The following is a 27,766-nucleotide window of genomic DNA, read 5'->3' as shown; positions in this document are numbered from 1 at the left end:
CGTCCGGAATCCACACAGCCCCAGTCTGGCGGGGTTTCTTGATGGAATGAGATTCCTGCTGAGATCGCGAGTCACAGCCGGCGAGCACCCAGCCCTGGGCCCCCACCCCCCCCCCCCCATCCCGCGATGGCCAAACGTTCCGCCCTCGACCGCGGCGGCCCAGTGGATGGCGTTGCCTGCGGCGGGGGTCCGGAGGCGCCCCCAAGCTGCAGGTTGGGGCCCCACGGCACCTACCCTCCTTCCGTGGGGTAGTGAGGGTCGGGGAGCTGCCAGCGACAAGCCTGATGAAAGGATTAAAGAAGGACTGTCAGACCTACGTGGTCATTTGTATTTAACGTATGGACCCAGTTTCTGTATTAAATACCTATTCAGAGAGTGAAAGCTCCAGCAGGAAGTTTGAAAATCATATCCCTTAATGTAGCTCCTTGCCTAAAGTGGGTGCACCATAAATCCTTAATTTGGTAAAGGATCCGTCCTTAGAGGAAGGCCATTTCCTTGGGCCCAACTATAAGGAACTAGCCTAATGTTGCTGGGAGTGACTTCTTGCATTACTTGCTTATTTGACAGAATTTTAGCTCTTTTCTATCTCTGATACAGATACTAACTGTACCTGTTGAAGCCCCCAGAGTTCCAGCCAGACCTGAGGCACTAGCAGGTGTGTAAAGCTGGTCATACTTCTACGCTGCTTGATTCATTTCATACACAGAAACAGAAGAGGCTTCTTGATGTCGCTCTTACCATACCTGCCTGTCACCTTCCCAGCATTGGCTAATGTGTGAGTGTTTTGTTATGTGGTGTCATGGAGGTCAAGGATAAGGGAAAGGAAAGGGAACCAGATGCTGAGACCCCGGAGGGATACAGTGAGAGAGAGCTAATTCCTGAGGTACCATGACCACCGAACACTGTCCTCCCCCCTAAATTACAGTTACCCAAACGTCCAGCCTAATAGCCAGGAAATATTCCCATTCTTGGTGCTAGGAATCAGTGCATCTTGGCAAAGATTCTAGTTTGTTACTGGCAGCCAGTTCTTAGGGAATCCGGATCATGTTCCCACAGTGGGGAGCTGACTTCAAAGAGAGGCCACCCTCCTTCCTAAGTTACCCACATCTGTGAAGCGTGATTGTCAGTCAGTGGTGGACTGTCTGCCCACCTATGATCCAGATTGTTGTAACAGGCATCCATGATGTCTAGCTCCTCCATGGTAGGTTATGGGCCTGTCCAACCCCCTTCCCAAGGCGGGCTTGTAGGATGACTGCCTTAGAGTTAGCCACACTGGCTAACATGTACCATATTGGTGTTCACTGACAAGGCAACGTGTTGGATTTTGATTTTCTATCATCATAGGAACCAGGCCTAGTATTCTAAGCCCCCAGACCCAACCCGTGTCTGAGACTTAAGCAAAGCCTAAGCATTTCAGCTAAGACCACCCACCAGGATGCCACCCTTTGATAAGTTGCCCCCAAATCCCAGTGACTTCAGGTTAGAACTGACCCTACCACTTAACAGCGGTGCTTCTGCCTTCTGGACACTTGAGAATCCAACCCTCAGACTCCTACACCATCCCCTTCTTGTCATCGGGTGGCATGGATAGTAAGAGTTAGGATTTGGCTAAAGCAGCTGATTTATTAAATTTTTTTTTTTTTCAACATTTTTTATTTATTTTTGGGACAGAGAGAGACAGAGCATGAACGGGGGAGGGGCAGAGAGAGAGGGAGACACAGAATCGGAAACAAGCTCCAGGCTCCGAGCCATCAGCCCAGAGCCTGACGCGGGGCTCGAACTCACGGACCGCGAGATCGTGACCTGGCTGAAGTCGGACGCTTAACCGACTGCGCCACCCAGGCGCCCCATAAAGCAGCTGATTTATTCAGAATAAGTTTCTTGCTTAAAAATTTTTAAAGTCAATTTTTCTTAACAGAGGCTTTACCGAATGATGAAACTAGCTTTCTTTTTTTTCTTTTTTCTTTCTTTTTTTTTTTTTTAACAGTGCTGAGACTTCAGAGACTTCAGGGACTTCTTTCAGTACTCGCAGAAACCTCCCACACCCTGGTGATGGCACACAGGGACTGTTTTCCTACTCTTAGTCTGAATGACTGCCAAGAAGGAAGGCAAAGGCGGAACAGTTGGGTGTCAGGCTTTCTCCATACTTCTAATCCTTATTAAACTCCTTTCTGAGCCCAAGGACAAAGCTTGCTTAACAAATGACTTTGAATCATGAATGAAAACTCTTGCTCTTTCCATGAGAAAGAAATAAGAGATGGACAGGTAAGCAAGTACTTCGATTTAGGGAAGAAGGTGTTGGTTGGGGATATATTGTTAATAGTGGTAACACAGAGGATATATCACTAGAATGTAGAACTTTAGAAATGTTACAGGAAAACTTTCATTATAATGTTCTTTGTTCTATTAGGAGAAGCTTCTATTCATTCACCTCTGGGTCAGTTGCCTTTGCTGGTAGCTTATGTTCTAAGTGGGTCATGGGATTTTGTTTTGGATTTGCTTGGGTGAGAGAAGAAGTTCAATGAGGAATCCCCCAAGGTATTTGTGACTCATCAGTTTGTTACTGTATTGACCCTTTGCCACACATATGCTTTGGCTTGATTAGCCTCAGGACTCGGAGTCCAGGGTAATGACTTGTGAGTCTGGGAGCTGACTCTACCTCCCTTTCTCCCTCCCTTGTCCAGAAATGGTCTTACAGGGACCCTGTGGGATTTATTAGCCTCTGGGATAAAGCCTTTGCTTTGGGAGTCCAGGAAGGTTTTCTCTACTCTACTACAGGGAGAAGCCTTTGGCCACTGGAAGGGACTGAATTGGAGAGGGAAAGGAAGGATGAAATGAAGCCTGAGTACACAGATCCCTACAGGCAGTTGTTCAGCATAATGAATCATCACATATTTTTGAGAACGCATTTTGTGCCAAATACTCTGCTAATGGGTGTCAGAAACAGGAAAGAAGTATAAGAGAAGATTCCTCCACTCAAAGCAGCAGAGTGTGATTTAAAGATAGACTGTGTTGGGGGGAAGTAAAAATTCTAGGTACCGGCCACCTGGGTGGCTCAGTCGGTTGAATGTCTGACTTCAGATCAGGTCATGATCTCACGGTTTGTGAGTTCAGGCCCTGCATTGGACTCGCTGCTGTCAGCACGGAGCCTGCTTCAGATCCTCTGTCCCCCTCTCTCTCTGCCCTTGCCCCACTTGTACTCTTTCAAAAATAAATAAACATTAAAACAAGAAAAAAACTCTAGGTACAATTTCAGCATACTCACAAAGAAGGAGTCACAAGACTTACTACTTACAGACCCCAGAAACGCGGCAGGGGTGAATGTGCAGAGGGGGCAGGGAGCTGAGGTAAGGGTGGTCCTCAGTACCAGATCACGAGCAAGTACCCCTATTGCTCATAAGGTGGAGGTCACTGACTTCTCTTGGGCTCAACTCTAAGTGATTATTTTCAAAGATGCCCCAGAAAAAGCAAAGCAGGCACTCGTAGCAGGAATCCTAAGCCCGGGTTCCTGTCTAAATGTCCAGACTCTGGCTGTAAGCAGGTTCGTCGTACTGTCAGCCCTGAGAAAGCAACTCAGAAGAGCTGTTTCCTCATCACACGGGCCTTTGGCAGGGAGCTTGTGCCGCCCACAGGACTGGCTGCAGGGCTGAGAGAAGGGGAGAGACCCTTGTAGTGTGGCCCCAGTGGGTAAGGCGGGCCACCTTGAGGAGATGCAACTGATCTTAAAGGGACCGGAGGACACAAGAGGTGGCGGTAGGGGCGTATTCTGGAGGAAAACCACACAACCAGAGGGATGGAGGCGAGAGGAACTACAGCAAGCGTGTTCACAGGGGCGAAGTGGGCAATAGCAGTGAGAAGGCATCGGAGTACCTGTGTGGCTCAGTTGGTTGAGGAGCTGACTCTTGATTTCGGCCCAGGTCATGATCTCACAGTTCATGGGGTGGAGTCCTGTGTCGGGGCTGGGCTGACCTGCTTGAGATTCTCTCCCTCTTTCTCTGCCCCTCTCCTGTCTTTAAAAATAAATAAGTAAACGCTGTCAAAAAAAAATTCATGAGGGAGCATCATGAGGCCAGCGACAGAAGAGTTTTTTCAGCCATGGTGTGTTTCGGCAGCCATTCCTGTGTCCTCATCATAAAGGAATCAAAGCTCTGTTTAAGGAGTAGTAGTTGGCAAATGTATGTGAGAAGGATTAGAGTAACAGAATAAGCTGGAATTCTGCAGCTTTGACAAAAGCACTGATTTTTTTTTTTTTACTAGTTTTAATTAGTTTCTTGTTTATTTAAAAAAAATTTTTAATGTCTATTTATTTTTGAGAGAGAGAGACAACGCTAGTGGGGGAGGGCAGAGAGTGAGGGAAACAGAATCCGAAGCAGGCTCCAGGCTCCAAGCTGTCAGCACAGAGCCCGACGCGGGGCTCGAACTCACAAACCGCGAGATCATGACCTGAGCCAAAGTCAGACACTTAACCGACTGAGCCACCTAGGCGCCCCTCTTTTATTTATTTTAGAGAAAATAACACATTCACATGGTTCAGACTCCAAAAAGCACGGAGGATGTATCTATAGTGAAAAAACTGCCTTCTACTCTTGTGCCCCGGCCACCCAGTTTTATTCTGGAGGCCAAGTCACTGCTTCTTTGGGTGTAATTCTGGACAACGTCTTAGCAGAGCAAAGCAAATGTATTTGTGTATTTTCTGAAAATACACATGGTAAAATAGCATATATACTCTGCCCTTTGCTTTTTTCACTTGATATATCACGTGGATCGTTCCATATTGTCCACAAAGTACTTTCTTATTCATTTTCTTTATGGCTATGTTGGATCTTGTTGAGTTAATGTGCTTTCATTTGTTTAGCTAGTCCTTTAGTGGGCATTTGGGGTTTTTCTAGCCTTTTGCCATTACAAACAGTGCTACTGTGAACAGTGCTATAAGCATGTCATTTTGCACACGGACAAATATATCTGTTGGGTAAATTCCTAGAATGCAGTTGCAGACCCAAAATGCACAAAGTGTATCTGATTCTGTCAGATATTATCAAGCTGTAGGGATGGAAACAGTTTACCCTTCAGAGTGTTCTAACACTTAGTTCGCTAGCCGACACAGTGTGTTATCACACTTTTTGATATTTGCTAATATGATAAGTGAAAAATATTATCTCAGAGTAGATTTTTAAAAATTTTTTTGTTTTAATGTTTATTTATTTATTTTTATTTTTTATTAAAAAAATTTTTTTTCTTAATGTTTTTATTTATTTTTGAGACAGAGAAAGACAGAGCATGAGCGGGGGGGGGGGGGGGGGGCAGAGAGAGAGAGGGAGACACAGAATCCGAAGCAGGCTCCAGGCTCTGAGCCGTCAGCACAGAGCCTGATGCGGGGCTGGAACTCACAGACTGTGAGATCATGACCGGAGCCGAAGTCGGACGCTCAACCGACTGAGCCACCCAGGTGCCCCAATGTTTATTTATTTTTGAGAGAGACAATGTGCGAGCAGGGGAGGGGCAGAGAGACAGAGACAGAATCCGAAGCAGGCTCCAGGCTCTGAGCTGTCAGTACAGAGCCTGATGCGGGGCTTGAACTCATGGACTGTGAGATCATGACTTGAGCTGAGGTCAGACATTTAACCCAGGCACCCCAATCTCAGAGTAGTTTTATTTGACATTTCTCATATTTTTTTTAAGTTTATTTATTTATTCTGAGAGAGAGAACAAGAGAACAAGCGGGGGAGGGACAGAGAGATGGGGGAAAGAGAATCCCAAGCAAGCTCTGCTCATGAACCATCAGATCATGACCTGAGCTGAAATCAAGAGTCGGTTGCTTAACTGACTGAGCCGCCCAGGCGCCCCTGACCTTTCTCTTATGAGTGCGGTTGAGCATTTTTTTTTTGTATGTTTCAGAACTATTCGTGTTTCCTTTTCTGTAAGCTGTCCATATCCATGCCCATCTTTCTACTGGGTCGGGTTTCTTTCCCTAACTGATTTGTAGGATTTTATTTCCAACATTATTAGTAAAATTAGCCCTGTATTGGTAATCTGAATTGCAAAAGTTGGTCAAGTGGTTTTTTTTACACTCTGATGGGGCAAGGTTTAGCCAAAGGTAAGGGAACTGCCTGACTGAGCTTTACTTACTCAGAGCCCTGAGATGTTTCACGGAGCCAAGAAATCTGAGATAGCATTAACTAAGCTTTTTGCAGTTTTTCTTAAGACCAGATTAAGCAGGGGCGCCTGGGTGGCTCCGTTGGTTGAGCGTCCGGCTTCAGCTCAGATCATGATCTCGCAGTTTGCGAGTTCGAGCCCTGCATCGGGCTCTGTGCTGTCAGTTCAGAGCCTGGAGCCTGCTTCAGATTCTGTGTCTCCCTCTCTCTCTGCCCCTCCCCCACTCACTCTCTGTCTCTCTCTGTCTCTCAAAAAATGAATAAACGTTAAAAAAAAATTGTTTTTTAAAACCAAAAAACCAGATGAAGCAGAAGTTTTCCCTTACAGTGTTCCTTGTAGTTGACTTCTCGGGAGTTCAGCCATTTTTGTGTGTGTGGTGTTGCGAAAAAGTGTGACATTTAAGCTGTCAACTTTGGAGGACCTATATGTGCCCAAGAGGTTGATCCTGCTTTGTCTTACAGGTTGAAAGTGTGTGTGCTGTGTGTCCTCCACCATATGACAAGGAAAACAGTGTTCTTCAGGCTTTCAGAGGAATTCCTGTACGTATCACCCAACTCCAGTACCTCCTGCCAATACAGGCTTTTGTTGCCAGTTTGTGGTGCCGGGCACACAGCACGGCACAGACCTTGCTTCCAGGAACTCACACTTGGGAGCAGAGGTGTGGGGCACAAACTTGCAAAACAACCTCTAGCCAGTAAGATAATTGCGCTAGTGAAGCAGACTGTAAAGTGCAGTGGGAATACCAAAGGCACACCACAGTCTTAATGGAGTGACGTGAAGTTTTATTTACTCTTCAAGGAGAGCACATGCTTGTCCCCACATCGCGCAACTTGTACCTCAGAGCGGGAGTTTTCCATGTGCTTCTCTTTTAAGATTGGCTTTAATCAACCCATCCTTCTGGTCTCCAGTTCCAAGGGTGGGAATTGGTTGTGTGGACGGAGGGGTGTGGATTCGCCCTCACACTAAAGGTCAGCTGCCCCTACAGATCTCAGAGTTGAAGAACCATGGCATCCTCCGGGCCCTGACAGCAGAAGCGAATGGATGGGAGCCAGGTGGTAAGGTCCCCTTCAGGGCCCTTGGAGCCTGGGTGGGACCCAAGTCAGAGCTCCCCACGTCTATTCTTCATCATTTGTACTTCTTTCACTACTTGTCCTATACAACTTGATAGATTTATCATTCTTCAAGGAAAATTAGAATCAACTCTGGATTAGGAGTCAAAAGGCTTGAGTCCTGATCTAGCTCTGCTCGTGGCTTACTGTGTACTTTTAGGCAAGTCATATCATCTTTGTGTCTGCAGTGGGGATATCAATGCCTCCTTTATCCTCAGAGGGATACTGTGACAATAAAATGATTTCAGTGCATGTGAAAAGCCTTAGAGAAAGTATCCTATTTTATCGGCTTTATGATTCTCTCACGTACTGTATTTAAAGCTCATTTCGCTTGCTGATTTATGACACAGAAATGCCCACTCATAGTTGAGAAACACCAATTCTGGAATCCCATGTCTCTGGGTTAAGTGCTGCTTCTGCCCACCAGCTATAGGATCATGAGCCACGTTTCTTAACCTTCTAACCTTTACTTACTTCATCTATGAAGCTGGGCGTGCATCAGACAGAATTCCTGTGTAACAGGAATTATGTAAGGAATAAGTGAGCCAAGTAAGGTAAAGTGCTTAGCACACAGACTATAAATCTGTAGTAAGTGCTCATTGTATTGTCATCTTTAAATTCCGCAAACTGAAAATATAATCTCCAGAAATATGGGGCTTGCTAAAAATATTCTAATGTAGAAAAACTATTTGGAGATCTATGAAGTTTCTTCTAATAGAATTTTAACGGGGCACCTGGGTGGCTCAGTCAGTTGAGCATCTGACTTCGGCTCAGGTATTGATCTTGTGGTTCATGAGTTTGAATGCACTTTGGATCTTCTGTCCCCCACTTTCTGCACCTGCCCCACTCGTGCTGTCTCTTAAAAATAAATAAACATTTTGGGGCGCCTGGGTGGCGCAGTCGGTTAAGCGGCCGACTTCAGCCAGGTCACGATCTCGCGTCTGTGAGTTCGAGCCCCGCGTCGGGCTCTGTGCTGACAGCTCAGAGCCTGGAGCCTGTTTCCAATTCTGTGTCTCCCTCTCTCTCTGCCCCTCCCCCGTTCATGCTCTGTGTCTCTCTGTCCCAAAAATAAATAAAAAACATTGAAAAATAAATAAATAAATAAATAAACATTTAAAAAAGAAAAAGAATTTTGGGGTGCCTAGTTGGCTGAGCTGGTTAAGCGTCTGACTTCAGCTCAGGTCATGATCTCATGGTTTGTGAGTTTGAGCCCCATGTCGGGCTCTGTGCTGACAGCTCAGAACCTAGAGCCTGCTTCGGATTCTGTGTCTCCTTCTCTCTCTCTGCCCCTCCCCCACTCACACTCTGTGTCTCTCTCTCTCTCTCTCTCTCTCTCTCTCCCTCTCTCCCTCTCTCTCAAAAACAAACATTTTAAAAAACCCAGAATTTTTCACTGTGTGATGACAAACCTAACATTTATTAGACATCTTGCTTTAAATGCTAAAATATTTTATATTTCAGTACAACTGGCAGCTATATGCCAGATATTTTTAATCATATTGAATGATTACACTTTTCTTCCAGATTGCTCTCAGCTCATTTAAATTGATAGGCTTATGAGGCACCTGGCTGGCTCAGACATAGTGTGCGACTCTTGATCTTGAGGTCATGAGTTCGAGCCTCACATATAGAGATTACTTTAAAAAAATAAAATTTTGGGGACGCCTGGGTGGCTCAGTTATGCGTCCGATTTAGACTTAGGTCATGATCTTGCAGTTTGTGAGTTCGAGCCCCACATCAGTCTCTCTGCTGTCAGCGTGGAGCCTGCTTCAGATCCTCTGTCTCCCTCTCTCTCTGCCCCTCCCTCTCTCTCTCTCAAAAATAAACATTTAGGGGCGCCTGGGTGGCTCAGTCAGTTAAGCGCCCGACTCTTGATTTCAGGTCAGGGCATGATCTCACGTTCTGTGAGTTCAGGTCTGTGTTGGGCTCTGTGCTGAGTGCAGAGCCTGCTTGGGATTCTCCCTCTTTCATTGCCCCTCCCCCACTTGCACACGTGCTCTCTCTCTTTCTCAAAATAAATTTTAAAAAATAAATAAACTTAAAAAGACAGAAACTTCTTAAAATAAATAAACATTGAAAAAATAAAATCTTTAAAAATTAGATAGATAGATAGATAAGCAAGCTTACTAACTCAGCAATGCTGTTTCCTGTGTAAGTGAAAGAGAGCCCAAATAAAGGAGGCAGTTGAAAGAGGAAGAAAGATAAAGACCTGTGCTAATGTGAGCTGCATTCACTATCCTGAAGATTTGTGTTTTGCCTCCACTTTTTTCTGTTAATCAGGGGGGCATTAGTATTTAATGTCAGGATCATCTTTGGATGGAGGAGGAGTCTCCCTGGTTCCAAGAGGAAGGGGAGGAGATGCTCTTGCGTGCCTTGGACATTTGTCCCCAGTGTTTAGGCACCGGAGTGCAGTTGCTGGCTGGGACCTTATATTTCCTGTTGACCAACCTGCAATCTCAGCAGATTCGTACACCTTCCTGGTGAGGTTTCTCCTCCTGACTCACAAGCTTCTGGCAAGTTCTTGGTAGGTGAGGGTATATGGGGTGAAAAGTTGACCAAGTTGCTTGGAACGAGGGCCTGTGGTGTGAAGAGTCCGTGAAGCTGGGCGTTGGTGAGGGTGAGGGGTGACGAGGCCCTCGTCAGCACCATAATGAGCAGTCCCCACTGCCACTCCACTCTTCTCTTTGTTCAACCGCTTTCTCCCTCCTTTGCATCTCCCTGGGGTCCAGCATGCTGGAAGGAAATTTTATTTTTTTCACCATCCAAGGTCAGGCACTCTGTATCCTGGTGAAGTGATCTAGCTTGGGAGCCCTGAGGTTCAGGGTCCCAGTCCACTCCAGACGGGGGCTGGCAAGATTGAATTTCCTAGAAATCCAGACCCATGTCCCCTGCTGCCACTACCCACTGCTCCCCTGGACCTGAACCCAGGACTGTCAGTAATACTAGCTGACACATACTGAGTACCCATCTTTGGGCCACATTCTGCCCTGAGAAGCTAAGGAGTCACGCCCCTCCTCGTGGCAGTGAGTGATGGCACATAGTCCGTGCCTCGCCCACGGAAGCACCGCTGGGGAGCAGCAGAGGGAAAGTGCCCACCGGCACTTGGCTCTGGAGTGTGCTGGCAGTAACAGCCCTCCATGGCTTCCCAGCAGCTCTCTCTTCCTCGATATCTGTTAGTGGTTTGAGTTTCTGGTAGCATTTTATTGATTTTATTTTATTAGCAAGTGTATTTTCAAAACAGTTAATTGTCCTGTACTATCCTCAGTCAAGACTGCATGGCCGAGAGGAGCTGCCCCCTCACTTTTACCACTGGAGGTAGAGGCTGGAGGGGTTGTGATTTGGGGTCTTGGACTCAAGTGTCTCTGTTTTCTCCATTATTTGTTGATTTCCTCTCTCGCAAATAGGAAAAGCCCGCGACAGGACGTGCCACCAGCAGTCTGGGCTAAAGAGTGACAGCTGTGGTTTGGAGAAAGGGCTGGGTGGTGGCTATAGAGAACCTATCTTGCTGCTTGTTTTCTCCTGCTTTCCCAGTGCTTTCATTCATTTAGCAAACATTTGTTGAACACCTGCCCTGGGTCAGGCACTGAGCTAGGTTCTGGAGAACCCTGTCCTCATCTAGCTCCCAGTGTAGTGGGAGAGACCATTCCAGCACTGACAAGCACTGGGTGTCAGGAGTTTACAGAGGAGTGACTCCCAATCCAGATTTAATGAAGTCAAAGAAGGTGTGTGGGTGAGGGCCGACATCAGAGTTAACCGGGGTGCTGCCTTTGTGGTGGCAGAACCGTCTGTGCAGAGGCACCGAAGGTGGGAGGTGTGGAGGGATTCTGCATGCCCTACGGGACAGCTAGAGATGCAAGAGAGACCCAGACTGTGAACGTATTTAGATGCTGTGCTGAAGAGTTTGGGTTTTATCTTGAGAATTATGGAGAATCCCTGGAGGGTTTTGAGCAGGGGGCTGACATCAAAGGGGGCTGCCTTTTTGAACGTTCACGCTGGCAGCCGTGTGGAGAGGGTACCTGAGGGCAATGAGATCCAAGACAGGCAACCAAGGCGGGGGCTGCAGCAGCGATCCAGACATACCTAGATCTCAGAGGGTCTCCCTTTCTCACTGTTACAGCTGTGAGTGTGGAGGTGCTCAGAGCCCAAGAAGAATGGGAAGCTGTGGACAACATCCGGACGGAGACAGGTAACCGCAGGAACGGCACTGTCTCCACACAGCCCAGCTGCTAGGAAGGGTGCCATCCACATGTGTGGCTAACATTTTTGTGACTCTGAGATTAGGAGACAATTACTGAGCATTTTCATTTTAGCCCTTTGACATAGAATAAAATATCTTCCCAAATCCAGAGATGATGACATTCTGCCTCTGGAGGAAATGGGAACGAATGCCATGGGGAAAGGGCTGCCATCCACTCACACCTGAGAGAAGACAGGGAGGACCTTGGCCAGGGTCAGCTTCTGCAGGGTGATGAGATTGGGCAGAAGGATGGAGGCCAGCAGCCAGGGTCCCTGCCTAAGGTTGTTCACTGTACGGGGAGGTCTCTGGAGATAGGGGCTGAAGCCATCTGCTGGACGGCTCCAAGGGCTGGGTGAAAATGGTCTCACTTCCTTTTTTGACAGGTTTGGATGGAGCTATAAGAGGGTAGAACTGGGACCCATACCTGGTTTGAGCTTCCCTGGGGCTCCTGAAAAGCCATTACAATGGACTGTTTCAGTCATCACCTATATTTGCTAACTGATAATTAATTCCCTGTGGACAGTACCAAAGGACAGAAAGGGGGTCATTCACATACAGGGTGTAAGAAGGGGCAAAGTAGCAGTTAGGAAATGCCCCTAAACAGACCTTGGCATGCTCCCACAGGGGCACCTACTCCAGTCAGTGAGTTGCCTCCTCACAGATGAGTGGAATTTAGGGACCACCCCCCCCCCCCCCCCCCCCCCGCAGGTCAGATCTGTCCCTACTCAGCTGCAGAGATCAGCCTAGCAAGCCTCTGAACAGCCTGGTCTTAAAAGGGAGCTGGCCCAGCAGATAATGGTAGCCCCTTGAAAAAGAATTGGTTTTAGCTGTAGGTATCTGACGTTTGCAACTGAAGGCCAGCGTTTGGCTTAAAGGTGACAACCAGAGGGCCCTCAGTAAATGTTCGCCGATGGAATGACTACTGTTATAAATCCTGGAGTGTCTTCCCCTTTGCTATAGGTCAGGCCAGCTCAGACCAGCCTGGGCAGCTAATCTCCTTCAATGAAGCCCTGCAGCATTTCCAGACTGTGGACCTCTCTTCCTTCAAGGTATGAAAGTACTTTTGGGGTCTCAGTCAAAGCACCTTCTTCCCAGGGGCCAGGTTTCTATCCCACACTGGGCAAGCTAGATTGAAGCTTCCAGTTGAGGACCCTACCTCACCTAAGAAATCTTAGAGCACAGAATCAGGGGTAGCTAAGGACCCATGCTTCATACAGGACCCCAGTGGCCTTTTTGGGACTGTGCCCCAGAGTTCTTATGGCCCTGTCATACAGAGGTCTGTGTTGCGGCTCCCTGTTCTTCCTCTGGAATCAAATGCTAGATAGCTCCTTAGGGAAGCAAGGCATCCTGTCTAGAAAGCTGAGTAATCCATGGCCATTGTAGGAAAATCTTCTGTTCCCTCGGAACCAGAAGTGATTTGAGAATTTTAAAAATATGTGAGGATTTTAAAACATTGAGGAGAATTTTATTTTATTTTTATTTTTTTTTAACGTTTATTTTTTATTTTTGAGACAGAGAGAGACAGAGCATGAACGGGGGAGGGGCAGAGAGAGAGGGAGACACAGAATCAGAAGCAGGCTCCAGGCTCTGAGCCATCAGCCCAGAGCCCGATGCGGGGCTCGAACTCACGGACCGCGAGATCGTGACCTGAGCTGAAGTCGGACGCTTAACCGACTGAGCCACCCAGGCGCTCCGAGGAGAATTTTAAAAACACTGAGGAGAATAAGAGCTCGAGGGCTTTCTGGGGCATCTTGAGTGACTACGAGTAATTTTAGAGGATTGTGATTGCAGATCTTCAACCTAAAACCAGGTTTAAGAAAGGCTGCAAAGAGGGGCGCCTCAAAGCTCCATGTCTCAAAAATGAATAAACGTTAAAAAAAAAAAAAAAAAAAAAAAAAAAGAAAGGCTGAAAAGATAAGAATCAGGTTGGTTTTTAGGACCAGAGAGGCAGAAGCTACCAAAACCAGAAAATTCTAATACCTGCTGCAGTGGCCCTTGAGGCATAAGTCAGCACGACCTGGTTTAGGAGGTGCTGGTTGTGCTGGTTGTGGTATGGACAGAACGCTCCAGCTACCCCTCAGGTATCCGGCTCCAAAAAAGCCCCCACTAAACACACCTCCCCACTGGCTCCCTCACCCTGGAAGTTGAGAGGACCTGCGAGACTTTATAATTTATGTCCTTTCCAGAAAGAGATAGACCTACAAAAGGGAAAGCGGCCCTGCCGGGAAACCTGGCCTGGCTTCTGTCAGACCAAAGCGGGGGTCCCCGCGTCAGCCATCTCTAGCCTTCTTGGCAGTCGGTGGAATAGGTAGCTCTGGAGAAACCCAGAGGAGCAAATGCAGACAACGGGCTAATAATGCCTATATCTCTTTCCTACTCACAAAAATCCTGGGGGCCAGAAGAGCCTGTCTCCAGAGATTGAGCAGGTGTTTCACAGCTTCGACCCCCTTTCCCTGGCCCACAGCCCAGCCAGGTCGTTGGGGGAGCTACTTCTTTCTGCAAGAACAGTCCCTGTACTGATCCTAAAGGTCAGTTTATTAAGGCAGGTGAACTCAGAGGGGCGCCTGGGTGGCTCAGTTGGTTGAGCGTCCGTCTCTTCATTTTGTCTCAGATCATGACCCTCAGATCATGTGGAATCGAGCCCTGCATCGGGCTCTGCACTGAGCATGGAGCCTGCTTGGGATTCTCTCTTTCCCTCTGCCCCTCTCCCCTGCTCATGCTATCCCTCTCTCTCCCTAAAATTAAAAAAATAAATAAATAAAAATAAATAAATAAACAAACAAGCAGGTGAACTCAGCCCTCTGCTCATGGCCTGCGATTTCCTCCCCAGAAAAGAATTCAGCCAACTATTCGAAGGACTGGGCTCGCTGCCCTCCGGCACTGCCTCTTCGGGCCTCCAAAGCTCCACCAGGGCCTCCGTGAAGAAAGGGACTTGGTCCTGACCATTGCTCAGTGTGAGTGCACGGGTGCTGCATCTGTGGTCAGGCAGAGAGCACTGTTTGCCCACCTATTGTTGAGGCTAAGCCAGAGGTCTTTCATGTACCATGTTGTGGGGGAGAGCGGGAGCTGCGGGATGAAAATGTGGGAGAACACAGTGACGAGTACAGTCCAGATCTACCTTGTGTCAACCATTTTCTGAGAAACACTCAGTCATCCCTTCATAGGCCAGCAATCTGACAGGGGGGCGGGATGTGTTTTTGGGTAGGTGGCCTGGATAACCAAGACCCAATGCATGGCCGAGTCCTCCAGACCATCTATAAGAAGCTGACTGGCTCCAAGTTTGACTGTGCCCTCTACGGAGACCACTGGGAAGATCTGGGCTTTCAGGGTAAGAGACAGGAATGGTTCATCTTTTCCTTGACCCCTGATTCCACCACTAGAGCAAGAGCCTAGACAGTCTTCTTCCTATCATGCCAACACCCTGAGACTGGATATCTTGGGGGGAAGCATTCCAGGAAGAGGGTATGGGAAATGCAAAGGCCCTGAGGTGAGCATGTTCACTATGCTTGAGAAATGGCAAGGAGTGTGGCTGAAGTGAAAAGATCACTTGTGGCCTTACAGGCCATTGTCAAACATTTACTCTAAGTGAGACAGAAAGCATCAGAGTGATAGGATTTGGAATCTAGTGTTTTCTTTTTCCTCATTCCTTTAACACAGATAAAAATTTTGCTTTATACTACTTTATTTTTTGAGTGAAACAAAATGATTTCAGCTGTTTTGGGATTATACAACTCTTTTTTCAAAATCGTATCAAGTTACATTTATATAGAATAGGAAAATGTCTTCATTTAAAAAGGAAGTTTTAGGGGCACTTGGGTGGCTCAGTCAGTTAAACATCCCTGCTCTTGATTTTAGATCAGGTCATTATCTCACGGTTCGTGGGTTCAAGCCCTTGGGATTCTCTTTCCCGGTCTCTCTGTCCCTTCCCCACTTGTGTGTGCACATGCTCGCTCTCTCTCTCTCTCTCTCTCTCTGAAAATAAAATAAATAGGAAATTTTACATACCTATAACTAATTGGTCCATTGGCATTGCCAACATGTTTAAATTCCTTTATCCTCCCTCATCTATAATATAATTATCTTAAAATTTTCCTCCAAATGCAATGAAAATCATGTCAGTGTTATGATTTTTGTTTTAACCATCAAACAATTTTACAAACTCAAGAGGAGGAGCAAAGTCTGCTGTATTTGCCCGTATGTTTACTCTTTGCATTGCTCCGTCTTCCTTTTTGATATTCTGAGATTTCTTCTTTTATCATTTCCTTTCATTTTCAAGAACTTCCTTTAGCCATTTTCTAAAGTAGTCCTGCTGGTGATAAATTAGTTTCAGGTGTATAATAATAGTGTTTCAACAATTCCATCTAGTACTCAGTGCTCATCAAGATAAATGTACTCTTTTTTTCTTTAAGTTTATTTATTTATTTTGAGAGAGACAGAGACAGCGTGAGCAGGGAAGGGGCAGAGAGAGAGAGAGCGCCCGAGAGAGAGACAGACAGAGAGAATCCCAAGCAGGTTCCTTGCTGGCAGTGTGGAACCTGTCATGGGGCTCAAACTCACTCATGGAACCGTGAAATCATAACCTGAGCTGAAACCAAGAGTCGGACACTGAACTGACTGAGCCACCCAGGCACCCTGTTTGGCCTCCGCTGATGCCACTGGCTAAGAGGGGCACAGGAACCAAATTACATGACTCATTACAGGAGTCCCATGTAGACTTCATTGACATCACAAGGGTATGGGGGCTCACTCCCAGGTCCCAGTTTGCTGAAACTACCTTGGTGGAACTAAGGGGCACCTTGTTACAGTCAGGCAGGGATGGAAGTCCAGACTCCCCACTTGGCCTGTAGCAAAGGTAATCAAGTCCTTGAAGCCCACGGGAGGAGGGACTTCATTTGGCATTGCTCGCCGTCACCCTCCATGTCCTCATCTCTGTTGCAGGAGCGAATCCGGCCACAGACCTGAGAGGAGCAGGCTTCCTTGCCCTCCTGCACCTGCTGTACCTGGTGATGGACTCGAAGACTTTGCTGATGGCCCAGGAGATTTTCCGCCTGTCTCGTCACCATATCCAGGTGGGGCTTTGCTGGGAAGCCAGAGAAAGGGCTGTGGACCCAGGATCCGGGTGCATGGTGCTCCTGAGCTATCAGGAGAGCCTCACGGGGGGCTGTCTCTAGTGGTTGAGGCCTCTCAGGACAACTGGGGCCAAACCAGGACCAGGCTTCCCCCGCCAGCCTGACCTGCGCTGGAATCTGAGCTCTACCACTAGTTAGCCTGTGTCTCAAGCAAGTGCTTTAACTCCTCAGAGCCGTGGTTTTTTTTCATCCATAGAATGGAAATCACGAACACTTCAGCTGGATAGTTGGGAAAATTAAATGAGATTGTATATGGAAGCACTAGGCGTAGCTGGTAGCTGTGATATTAACGTGTCAACTCATTGTCCTCCCTGAGGAAATCCCTTCAACAGTATTAGTAGGTTCTCCTGACCCTAAAGGAGAAGAGTTAGCCTTTATGTGCCCCAGAGGAGGAGATTTGCCTGTGAGGGTCAGGTGACACATGGTCTTACTGACAGGCCAGAAGTGGCTTCCTGTAGCCCTCAGTCTGTCCAAGCCTTCTTTGGAGTTAGGTTTCACGTTTTTCCCAGGTAGTAAAAGGTGGTAGTTCTACCATTTTGTTTTGTTTTGTTTTGTTTATTTTTTTTTAAGATTTTACTTTAAAATAATCTCTACACCCAATTTGGGGCTCGAATTCACAGCCCCAAGATCAAGACTAGCATGCTCCATGAACTGAGCCATCCAGGTGCCCCATCCCACCATTTTAGAAAACAAATTTGACCTGTTTCCTGCCATTCATCTATGCCAGATGCATGGAACATGGAATTTATCCACTATACAAAAAATTTTAAGTTACTTATTTATTTATGTATTTATTTTGAGAGAGACTGAGCAGGAGAAAGGCAGAGGGAGAGGGAGAGGGAGAGGGAAAATCTTAAGCAGGCTCTGTGCTGTCAGTGAAGAACTTGACTAGGGGCTCAAATTCACAAACTGTGAGATCATGACCTGAGCCGAAATCAAGACTCAGACACTCCACTGACTGAGCTTAACTGACTGGGGCCCCCACGAAACAAATTTTTATTCAGCATTCCCTATGCTACTTATTGTGCTTAGTGCTTGGGATACATCAGAGAACAAAGCAAAGATCCTTCTAGCACAGAAGACAAGGCAGTGAGACTAACATGTAAATGAATGATCAAGTATGCCCAAAGGTGGTAAGTGCTAAGCAGAACGAACAAGTAGGGTAAGGTTAGGGTGCTCAAGGTAGCTCTCATGAGAGGGAGGGACTTAAACTAGACCTTGAAGGAGGTGAAGGTGTTGGCCCTTCACCTGGGGGCGGGCACTCCACGCAGAGGGAGTGACAAGAGCAAAGGTGCTGAGGAAGGAGTATGTCTGGCATGTGAAGGGATAGTAGGGAACCAGCTGGAGTGGAAGGAGCCCAGGAGAACAGTCGGGAGGGAGGTCATACGGCTAATGGGGACCAGATGGCAGAGGGCCTGGTAGGTTATGATGAGGACTTTTGATTTTACTCTAAATAAAGTGAGGGTTTTCAGCAGCCTGGAGTACATGATCCAACTCAACATTTTTAAATGTATCCTCTCAGTGGCTAGGTTGAGAATAGTCTGTAGGGAGGGCTTTTATAATCCAGTCAGAGATGATGGGTGTTTTCAGAGGAGGTGTTGTGAAGTAGTCAGATTCTGGATATGGGATCTGGAGCGTATGGGCTTAAGAAAGTAGAGCTAGTTGGGGTGCCTGGGTGGCTCAGTTGGAAGGGCATGTGACTCTTGGTCTTGGGGTTCTGAGTTCAAGGCCCATGTTGGAGGGAGAGTTTGCTTTAAAAAAAAAAAAGAAAGAAAAAAGAAAGAAAGAAAGAAAGAAAGAGAGAGAGAGAGAGAGAGAGAAAGAAAGAAAGAAAGAAAGAAAGAAAGAAAGAAAGAAAGAAAGAAAGAAAGAAAGAAAAAGAAAAAGAAAGTAGAACCAGCATATTTTTCTGATGGATTGATTATGGGTGTGAGAAAAAAAGATTTTTAGTCTGAGCAACTGGAAAGATAGAGTGGCCATCAACTGAAATAGAAAAGAAACAGCAAGGTTGGGGGGTTCAGTCTGCCATACAAATTTTATTTTACTTTTTAAGTGTCCATTCACTTATTTTGAGAGAGAGCACAAGTGCAGGAGAGGCGGAGAGGGAGGGAGAGAGAGAATCCTAAGCAGGCTCCATGCTCAGCACAGAGCCTGACACGGGGCTCAATCTCACAAGTCGTGAGATCATGACCCGAGCCAAAATCAAGAGTCAGACACAACCGACTGAGCCACCCAGACGCTCCGCCATACAAATTTTATATTGAGGTTATGCATTTTTTGGTAAGAGCACCACAAAAGAGCAGTGGCCTTCTCTGTGCCTCAGCTCAGGAGCACGTAATGCCAACATGTCTTACTGCTGGTAAGGTTAACCTTGATCGTGTGGTTAAGGTGTCTGCCAGGTTTCTACACTATAGAGTTATTATTTTTCCCCTTTGTAATTAGTAACTGTCTTGGGGAAGATACTTGGAGACTGCGCAAATATTGTTTTTATATCAGTGTATATAGATATTTATCTTTTTCTATGGGTTATAACCCAATAGTATCATTACTTATTTTGTTGCTCACATTGTTTCAAGGTCTTCGGCCATTTTCGGAGCTCTTTCAGGTGGGCACCTGTGCCCTTACAGTGTGCCCTTTTCTGAGCGCTATTTAGCTTTCTGGACTGCAGAAAATGCTCTGGTCTCATCTTGTATTTTCCCCATATGATTTCCAGGCCTGGAATCACCCACTTCTCTAAGGAGCTCTTGCTCTTTTAGTTGGAGAATGACATTTAGAAGGCAAGCGCTGAGGCCCAGGTGTTCTCACTGCTAGTAAGTTCTGACCCTTCCCAGCCCTCTCTGTGGACAGAGCCTGGAATACACACATGTGCTACAGGTTCGCTCCCAGCCCTGATAGGGGAGGTCTACGGAGGCGAGTGTACCTGTCCCAGCCCTGGTGCAGGAAGGTGGTGTGCTTTGGTACTGCCTGAGGGAGGGGAGCCCAAGAACAGTGGCTGAGCATCAGACCTGCAACACTTGCATCAGATCATCTTACCCTAGAGGGTTGGAGGTGGGCAGGCCTGAGTTGCCAAAACAGACCGTTGCAGTAACAGTGTGGCTGGCCATGTTTTGTAGTTCTCAGAATCTCAATTTCTTCCTTCTTGTCAAATGAGAAAGTAATTCCAACCCTGCAGAATTATTCTAAGTTAGAGATAAACTATGTAAAGTGCCAAGCACATTAGCCATTCAGTGAGTGTTTGTTATCAAAGTAACTTAAAAAAATTTTTTTGGAAGTTTATTTATTTTGAGACAAAGCAAGCAAGGAAGGGCAGAGAGAGAGGGAGAGAGAATCCTAAGCAGGCTCTGCACTGGTAGCGTGGAGCCTGACACGGGGCTTGATCTCATGGTTTGTGAGATCATGACCTGAGCCAAAATCAAGAATCGGACACTTAACAGACTGAGTCACCCAAGTGCCCCTCAACGTAATTGATTTCCGTGAGTAAAAATACACTTTATACATCTTATGTGTAATAATACATACATAAATACAGCTTATGTTTTTAAAGTCAGTTGAATACATATCTGTGTGTGCATGAGGGCACACACACACACACACACACACACAACTGTTAGTAAAGTAGATGCCTTTTTAATTTTTAATTTATTTTATTTTAGTGTGTGTATATGTGTGTCTTAGGTGGATCCCTTTTTTAATCCAAAACTTCTTGAATACAAAACAAGTTATCATATGGTTCCTGCCACTGGGACACTTTTTCTTTCTTTCTTTTTCTTTTTTTTAATTATTTATTTTATTTATTTATTTGGAGAGAGAGAGAGAGTGAGAGTGTGTGTGTGTGTGTGTGAGAGCGAGCGGGGAGGGGCAGAGTAGACAGAGAGAGAAGAGAATCCCAAGCAGGCTCCACACTGTCAGCACAGAACCTGAGGCAAACTGTATGATCATGACCTGAGTCAATATCAAGAGTCCGATACTTAGCCAACTGAGCCACCCACGCGCCCCTGGGGCAGTTTTACATTTCTGATGTCTACTCAATATCTCTGTATCTTTGGGAGGAAAAGCACCCATTAAATTTTAAGGCTTCACTTATGCCTGTCTGTTCCAGGAAACACTGGAAGAGGCAAGAGTGGGACTTCACAAGTATCTGGTCTTGAGATATATCGGGGGCCCCACAGGGTGAGAATGTGGGCATGTTCTGTGGTCTTCACGATGCAGGGAGGTAATGTCTGGGTTAAGTTTGAGAACCGTACCTGGTAGCTTATGCCGTGGTCCCCTCTCTTGAAGTTGAGGAGTACCTCAGCAATCCAGCCCCTCATTTTAGAGGCATGGAAATGGAGACCCAGAGAAACCAAATGACTTGCTGAAGGTCCCACGGCTAATTGGTATTTCCTATGAGTTATCTCTGACCTCATTGTCTCCCTTCTTATGATGTACGAAAGCTCTGTTGTAAGAGCTGCCTACAGGAAAATGGATGCCAGGGTGGAGGGTATTGCCAACTCCGAATACCTCATTTGTTTTTAAGGACAGGCTTGAGGGAGGTGAGGGAGCAAGCCATCCAGATGTCTATGGGAGGGACATCCCAGGCAGAGGGAGCAGCAGGATGAGAGAGTACTGGGTACTTGATCTGCACGGACCCAGACTGACTGCTTTGACCAGTCCATTTCTCATCCCTTCACCGGCTGGCCTTTATGGAACTTACTGGGGATTTATGTTTACTCCACAATATGCATGTTGGCCAGTAAGATGGAACAGCAGTTTAACCTAATAAGAGGGCTGGTATAGGCGTCAGGAAGCTAGATCCTGGCTCCATCTGCAGTATTATTATGGGGCTATGATGTAAGTCACTTAACCTCTCCGGGCCTTAGCCTGCTCTTCTATGAAATAAGGGGCTTGGCCTAAACAATTCTAAGGTCCCTCCCAGATTTATTTTAAAATTCCTTGAAGTAAAAGCAATGCCAAGATTTTAAAGTAAAGCTTGACCTCAAGCCCTTATGAACCTTGAAAACACCGTTTTCCAGGAGGCGTGTGCGAGATCAGAGTAACAGCTGGGGGCCAAAGCTCTGCCAGCAGCTGGTCCTGTTCTCTCCTGAGGGGAAACGTAAAGCCCCACGTACCCACGGTACATCCTGCTAAAGGGGAACTGGCAAAAAAGTACACATGCCGGCGTAGGGGGGCAGACTCCCACGAATCCCAGCAGTATGGAAGTGTTTAGCCCACACCATGCGGAGAAGGGGTGCTGTCACAGACACCGAGGGGTGCAGGGCGCATCGGGCTACTTGCTGGCAGGCGAGGAAGCACCTTATGGTAATGCTTGCTCACATACACGCTTTAATAGCCTTCCGCGCACTTTCCATGCCTTGTTTCATTCCGCCAACATGACAGGCCTGCGAAGAGGTAGCTTCCTCCGCTGCCTTTCAGTCAGTTCCTCAACACAGCCTCAGTGTAGTATTTTAGCTCTAGGCAACACTTGTCAGGGGCCAAGGAACTGCTGAAGAAAAGGAGGCATTTAGATCTGAATTCCAGTTTTTCACTGCTTTTTAGTAAGTGGGCTCGGTAACAGTGTTCTCAAGAGTGAGCAAACACTGGGTTTCGATCCTCTGTTAATTATGTTGCTACCATATTCTTGTTCCCGTGTTTATTTTTAGACTGAAAAAAGTCTAGGGAGGGAGCAATCTTATACGAGTATATATGGTAATTAAGTAGGCAATACATGAAGGTATAAATGCATTGCTGCTGACCTCAGCTACTCATGTTGAGGAAAGGATAATTATGAACATTTGTTAACACTTCCTTAGGCCGGCACTGTGCTTAGTATTTTGCATATGCGATCTAATTGCTCGTGACGATAACTCTGTGAGTAGGTTGTGGAATAGATAATAGAAAATGTGAACTGTAGGTAATAAAACCAATCTCATAACGTTTTTGTAATGAATAGTGACTCGACCACCCAGCATGGCCCTTTTGTCAAGGTCCCCAGGACCACCCCCAGGTTCGATGATTGGGAAGATTCACAGGACTTGGCCTATAGTCACACTGATAGCTATGATTTAGTCTAGCAATAGGAAAATCAGCAAAGGGAAGGAGTGCGTGGGACAAATCCTCAGGAAATCGGGCGTGAGCTTCCTTCCAAGAGTCTTCTTCCGGTAGAACCACACGGGAAACACTTAATTCCTCCAGTATCGAATCATGCAGCACAGGAAATGTTGCCAGCCAGGGCAGCTCTCTAGAGATTCAGTACCCAAGGTTTTATGGGGGCAGTCGTGCACACACCCTCTGTGTAGCACACACCAAAATTCCAGAGTCAGAGAAAAAGCAGATATTCAGCATAAACCACATTGTTTGTACAGTTAAGGCACATGAGTCATCCTGAGGGGATGGTGGAAACCCTCCCAAAATCCAAGTTCCCAGGTGCCAGCCAAAGGCCACCCTTGCAGGCAGGTTTTTCTCAGGACAGCAGTCTCAGGTCTGGTGCGTTAACTCTTTCCTGCGCAGTCCTCAATGTTATTTCCTTTTTGGTTTTAAGAAACAGGAAAGCTAAGTCTCATAGAGTTCGGGTGGCCTTCCTAAGGACACACAGCCAGCAGGCGTCGAGGCCAAGATCTGGAGCCCAGATGTCATGAAGACCCCAAGAAAAATCTTTGTGGAGCCAGAAGACCCTCTACGGTTCAGTGCTGTCAGATAGAACTTTCTGCAATGAAGGGAGTGTTCTTTATTGGCACTGCTCAATACAGTAGCTAGCTACACAGCACAGATGGCTATTGAGCACTCTATATATAACAAATAGAACTAAGGACTTCAGTTTTGTTTTTCGAAAAATTTTTAAGTCTACTTATTTATTTTGAGAGCGAGAGAATAGGGGAGGGGCAGAGGGAGAGGGAGAGAGAATTCCAACCAGGCTCCCCGCTGTCAGCGCCGAGCCCCACTCAGGGCTTCATCTCATAACTGTGAAATCATGACCTGAGCTGAGATCAAGAGTCAGACGCTTCACCGATTGAGACCCTTGGGCATCACAGGAGTTGTTTTTTTTTTTCAACTAAGGAGTTGAATTTTTGTTTATGTTTGTTTATTTATTTATTTTGAAAGAGAGAGAACCAGCAGGGGGAGCAGAGAGAGAGAGGGAGACAGAGGATCTGAAGCAGGCTCTGTGCTGACAGCATAGAGCTTAATATGGGGCTCAAACTCATGAACCATGAGATCATGACCTGAGTCGAAGTCGGACACTTAACCAGCTAAGCCACCCAGGTGTTCCAAGGAGTCGGATTTTTAGTTTTGCTTAATTTTTAACTAATTTACATAAGTTTTACATTTATTTACTTATTTAGAGAGAGCACAAGTGGGGCAGGGGTGGAGAGAGAGAGAGAGAGAATCCCAAGCTCAATGGGATGAGATTGGGAGAGCCCGATGCGGGGCTGGAACTCACAAACTGTGAGGTCATGACTTGAGCTGAAGTCGGACGCTTAGCCGACTGAGCCACCCAGGTGCCCCTAATTTTTAACTAATTTAAGTCGCTCTTGGTGGCTACTTGCTACCATACTGGACAGCACAGTTCTGTATCATAATGTAATGGCTTTTTCTTAGGGGAAGCAGATGGAATAAAGAGACTTTGGCTCTTGTTTCCAACTAAGGAGTGTACTGATCTGTGTGTGCCCCTCAGGGGGTGTCCTTGGGTATGTGCAACGGTAGAAACTAACATGTAAAGAGCTGGGCTGCCACTGACCCTGTGCCCGCTCCATTCCAGCAATTCCCCTTCTGTTTGATGTCCGTGAATATCACCCGCATCGCAATCCAGGCCTTAAGGGAGGAATGTCTCTCCAGGTGAGTCCCCACGCTGGTCAACCCCAGCCAGCTGATGAGAGCGACCCAGCAGAACCTGGTTCCCTCCCACCCCCTGCCCCATTCTCCCAGCCCCTCTCCCAGAGCCCCAACAGAGTCCAGTCCCAGCAGAGTCCAACCCTACCCTGAGGTGAAGGCTGCCTGAGGAAAGGCTCCCTGGGGGAATAGAGGGCAGGAGGCACCTGGCTGTCAGCTTGTCTGCTGCGGGGCGGGTCACCCCCCGCCCCCCGCCCTTGTGCTGTAGGGAGTGCAACCGGCAGCAAAAGGTGATCCCGGTGGTGAACAGCTTCTACGCCGCCACCTTCCTCCGCCTCGCACACGTTTGGAGGACTCAGCAGAAGACCATCGCAGACTCCGGCTTTGTCCTCAAAGGTGTGCTCTTTTGTCTTGACCTAGGGGGTCTGAACTCCTAGGGTCCCCAGGTTCAGGGACCCCAGGATAGTTGCTAGACTGGTTTGGGTTACAGTTCCCTCCCCCCTCCTCCCCCCTCCCCCCCATTCACACTTTCTCAAACTCCAGCTTCCCAAAGTGTCCATCAGCCCACCCTCTGGAGCCTGCCACCTCTCCTCCCTTTCTGACCTCAGATCATATTTACTGAATCAAAAGCTGGGTCCATCGGGTGGACTGACCATTCAAAGTCGAGACTGCCCTGGTCAAGGTAGAATGTGCAGTTCCTTGTGGCTTCCCTGGTCCGTCAGCCTCCCTCTCTGGAGAGCTCTCCACCTTGGACCCTTTCACCCTTCTCTCCACAGGGTCTGGGTTGGGGGGTGCCCCCAGAGCTGCTAGGCCTGGACTGGTGTGCAGCCCAAAGCCCCCTCAAGCCTTTTGTTCTCCATTCCTCTGTTCCAGACTTGGAGGTGTTGGCCAAGAAGAGCCCGAGGCGGCTGCTCAAGACCCTGGAAATCTACCTGGCTGGAGTGTCAAAGGGACAGGCCTCATTGTTGGGAACACAGAAGTGCTGTGGGCCACAAGCCTCTCACTCCAAGGATCTCACCTTCACAGGCGTGTGTGACCTGCCACCACATTCATCCAAAGGCACGCGGCTGATCTGACCAACCGGAGGCTGACAGAAAGACCCAGCTGCTGGGCCACGGGGGCTTTGGAAGGGCACTTGGCGCATTATGCCAAGTGCATGCCGGCTGGACCTCCTTGGCGAATCCAAGGACCCTCACCCGTGTGAGACATTAGGGACAGTTAGACTCATCCCATTCCCCACAGACCTGCCTCCAGAGCGATGAACTTGCCATAATTGGAATTGAGCTACTTTAGAGTTGGTTTCCAGGTAATCCCACTGAGTGAATGGATCATGAGGCGGGAAAGCCCTACCTGGATGTTCTACATATCTGCACATCGAAAGATATGCCCACACAGAGGTGCCAGAATTCTGACTCCCTGGGAGGCAGGCTCTCAGGCCCCAGGTGCCCACAGGACAGGGACCCTGTGGCTAGAATTCGAAGGGAGGAGCAGTGGCAGCAGCCAACAGGGAACAGCACGAACCAGAGCAACAGGTCTTCCTCTCCTTCCTCCACCAGGCTGATATGGGGCCCCTCTGGGGTTTCTGGCCTCGCACTCACCCCACCCTCACATCTCCCCATGCCTCAGCCCCGCTGTTGAGGATACAGAATTGGCTTTCGGCTGGGTGTCTCCACTGCCGCCCATCCCCACTGCCCACAAGCTGGGCACCCCACTACTGCACAAACCCCACCCCATGAAGGTGTGCGGTTGCCACCAGGGATGGTTTTCTGGCCTGGATGAAGGAGGAGGTTCACACATCGGCAGTTTTTGAATAAAAGAATTGTCCTAGGCCAAGGGCCCCAGGTGTTTTCCTCCAGCCTGGTAGAGCCAGGTGCTCCAGCCCAGTGACGGCACCGGTCCCGGGCTCCAGGAGAGAAGGGTGCTCTGCCCTGGCCAGGCCCCTGCTGAGGGCATAGATATCCATTCGTACTTACAGGCCCAGAGACTCCTTGCACACTCTAGCCAGTGGGCAAGGTGGCCCTGGCTCTTGTGAAGATTGCTGTGAGGCATCCACAGGTTTTCCTATATGTGCTTCTGGGGAAGCTCGTAGCTCCGTTGTTCCATTCCTCCAGGCCAGGGTTTCCTTCGCTGGGCAGCAGGGGGCAGCTGAGACCGCACTACACTGCTCTCCTGTCCTCTGTACTCCCTCCAGTAGACCCACTGAAGACCACTGTCCAGGCCTTGCAGGCCTCACTAAGTCTAACCCCCTGGAGCTGGGGTCCATCACAGAGGTGGGGATGATAGCTAGCCACCGAGGCAGGAAACAGCAGGGACCTCCCCACTGCTGTCAGCAGGATGCCTCGACTCTGCAGTTTGCCTCGCACAGCACCATCTTGGCCAGACCTGAACAAATCCTTCGTCTGCTTTTCTTCCTCCAGTCTGGGTGCTTAGCTGGCCTGCAGGGGTGGCAGGGAGCTTTGTTAGGCTTGGTGGAGCCGGAACACGGAAAGGCTACAGCTCAGCCCCCACTTCAGAGTCAGGTTCCATAGTTCCCTTCCTGCAGATTCCTTCCCCTGGCTCTCAGACCAGAATCCTAACTCAGCAGACCCGATGGTGAATGCCCAGGCTGCAGCGTGCTCAGGGAGCAGTCCGCATGGGCCTCTAGCTGAAGGGGAGGCAGTCCTTTATAATCAAGTCACTCCCCGTGTAATGGTCTCCAGGGCACTCAGCTTCAGACCTTGGGACATTACCAACAACACAGTCCAGGGATTAAGTTGTGGTTCTGTTGAGGAAGGGTGAGGGGGTGCTGAAACACTCTGAAAGTGGATGCAAAAGTCTTAACCTGTGCTTTTTTCTTGAGAAGGGCCTACCTAGACCTTCCATGGGAGACAAAATGCTTCGCCGCCCTAAAAACGTCGGAGCCATGGATTTGGTGCAGCCCTCACTCTCTCCTTTGCAAATCATCCCTGCACATGCTGTCTGTATAGGCTGACAGCTCCACCGAGGGCAGGCTGGGGGTGCTATGCAGGGGAGGTGATTTTTCTGTGCTGCTTTGCATGAAATCAACAAGATGAACTTGGTCAGAATTTGTTTGGGATGGAAGAATCCAGCAGGTCAGAGCTCAGAAGCCACAGAACCCTTGGAGCCCAGGGGTGAGGGCAGGTCAGGATAGTCACAGCCCTGCCTGGCCTCATTAACTCGAGTCCAGGCTTACCCATCCGTGCTCTTTCCCACCCTAGATCCTGCCCCCCAGGGTGGGGCCACATTGGGTGACTGTGTTCTCCTCCCATTTAGCTATCTAGGCTCTTTGATATTCCAGCCATCACACCTTTGCACAAGAGAATGAACTAAGGTCT

The 27,766-nt window shown here is 47.9% G+C and overlaps 1 protein-coding gene across 2 annotated transcripts; it reads left to right on the top strand.

Moving 5' to 3' along the window:
• Positions 1–595: 595 nt before the first annotated feature.
• On the top strand, positions 596–26,260 carry ELMOD3 (ELMO domain containing 3). Of its 2 annotated transcripts, none has more exons than XM_058683510.1 (12): positions 596–655; positions 1,988–2,265; positions 6,615–6,692; positions 7,139–7,208; positions 11,380–11,448; positions 12,460–12,548; positions 14,330–14,453; positions 14,705–14,827; positions 16,438–16,568; positions 24,361–24,437; positions 24,700–24,827; positions 25,305–26,260. In XM_058683510.1, exons 2-12 carry the CDS (start codon positions 2,215–2,217, stop codon positions 25,505–25,507), a joined length of 1,143 nt encoding a protein of 380 aa, XP_058539493.1. In that variant the 5' UTR covers positions 596–655; positions 1,988–2,214; the 3' UTR covers positions 25,508–26,260. The 2 variants fall into 2 exon arrangements, with proteins under 2 accessions (XP_058539493.1, XP_058539492.1); XM_058683509.1 differs by having other exon boundaries at positions 601–775.
• The last annotated feature ends 1,506 nt before the right edge of the window (positions 26,261–27,766 follow it).

The sequence above is a fragment of the Neofelis nebulosa genome, chromosome 9 (genome assembly GCF_028018385.1).
Source record: "Neofelis nebulosa isolate mNeoNeb1 chromosome 9, mNeoNeb1.pri, whole genome shotgun sequence".
Taxonomy (NCBI): domain Eukaryota; kingdom Metazoa; phylum Chordata; class Mammalia; order Carnivora; family Felidae; genus Neofelis; species Neofelis nebulosa.
Note: the sequence above shows the minus strand (reverse complement) of the source record. Positions and strands in the feature narration are given on the sequence as shown.

What these genes read in the sequence shown, in the direction of transcription:
- ELMOD3 (XM_058683510.1), top strand. Translation starts at nt 2,215, where the DNA reads ATGAATGAAAACTCTTGCTCTTTCCATGAGAAAGAAATAAGAGATGGA. An exon ending in AAGAAATAAGAGATGGACAG is followed by an intron (nt 2,266 to 6,614) that starts GTAAGCAAGTAC and finishes TTTGTCTTACAG; the next exon opens with GTTGAAAGTGTGTGTGCTGT. An exon ending in CAACATCCGGACGGAGACAG is followed by an intron (nt 11,449 to 12,459) that starts GTAACCGCAGGA and finishes CCTTTGCTATAG; the next exon opens with GTCAGGCCAGCTCAGACCAG.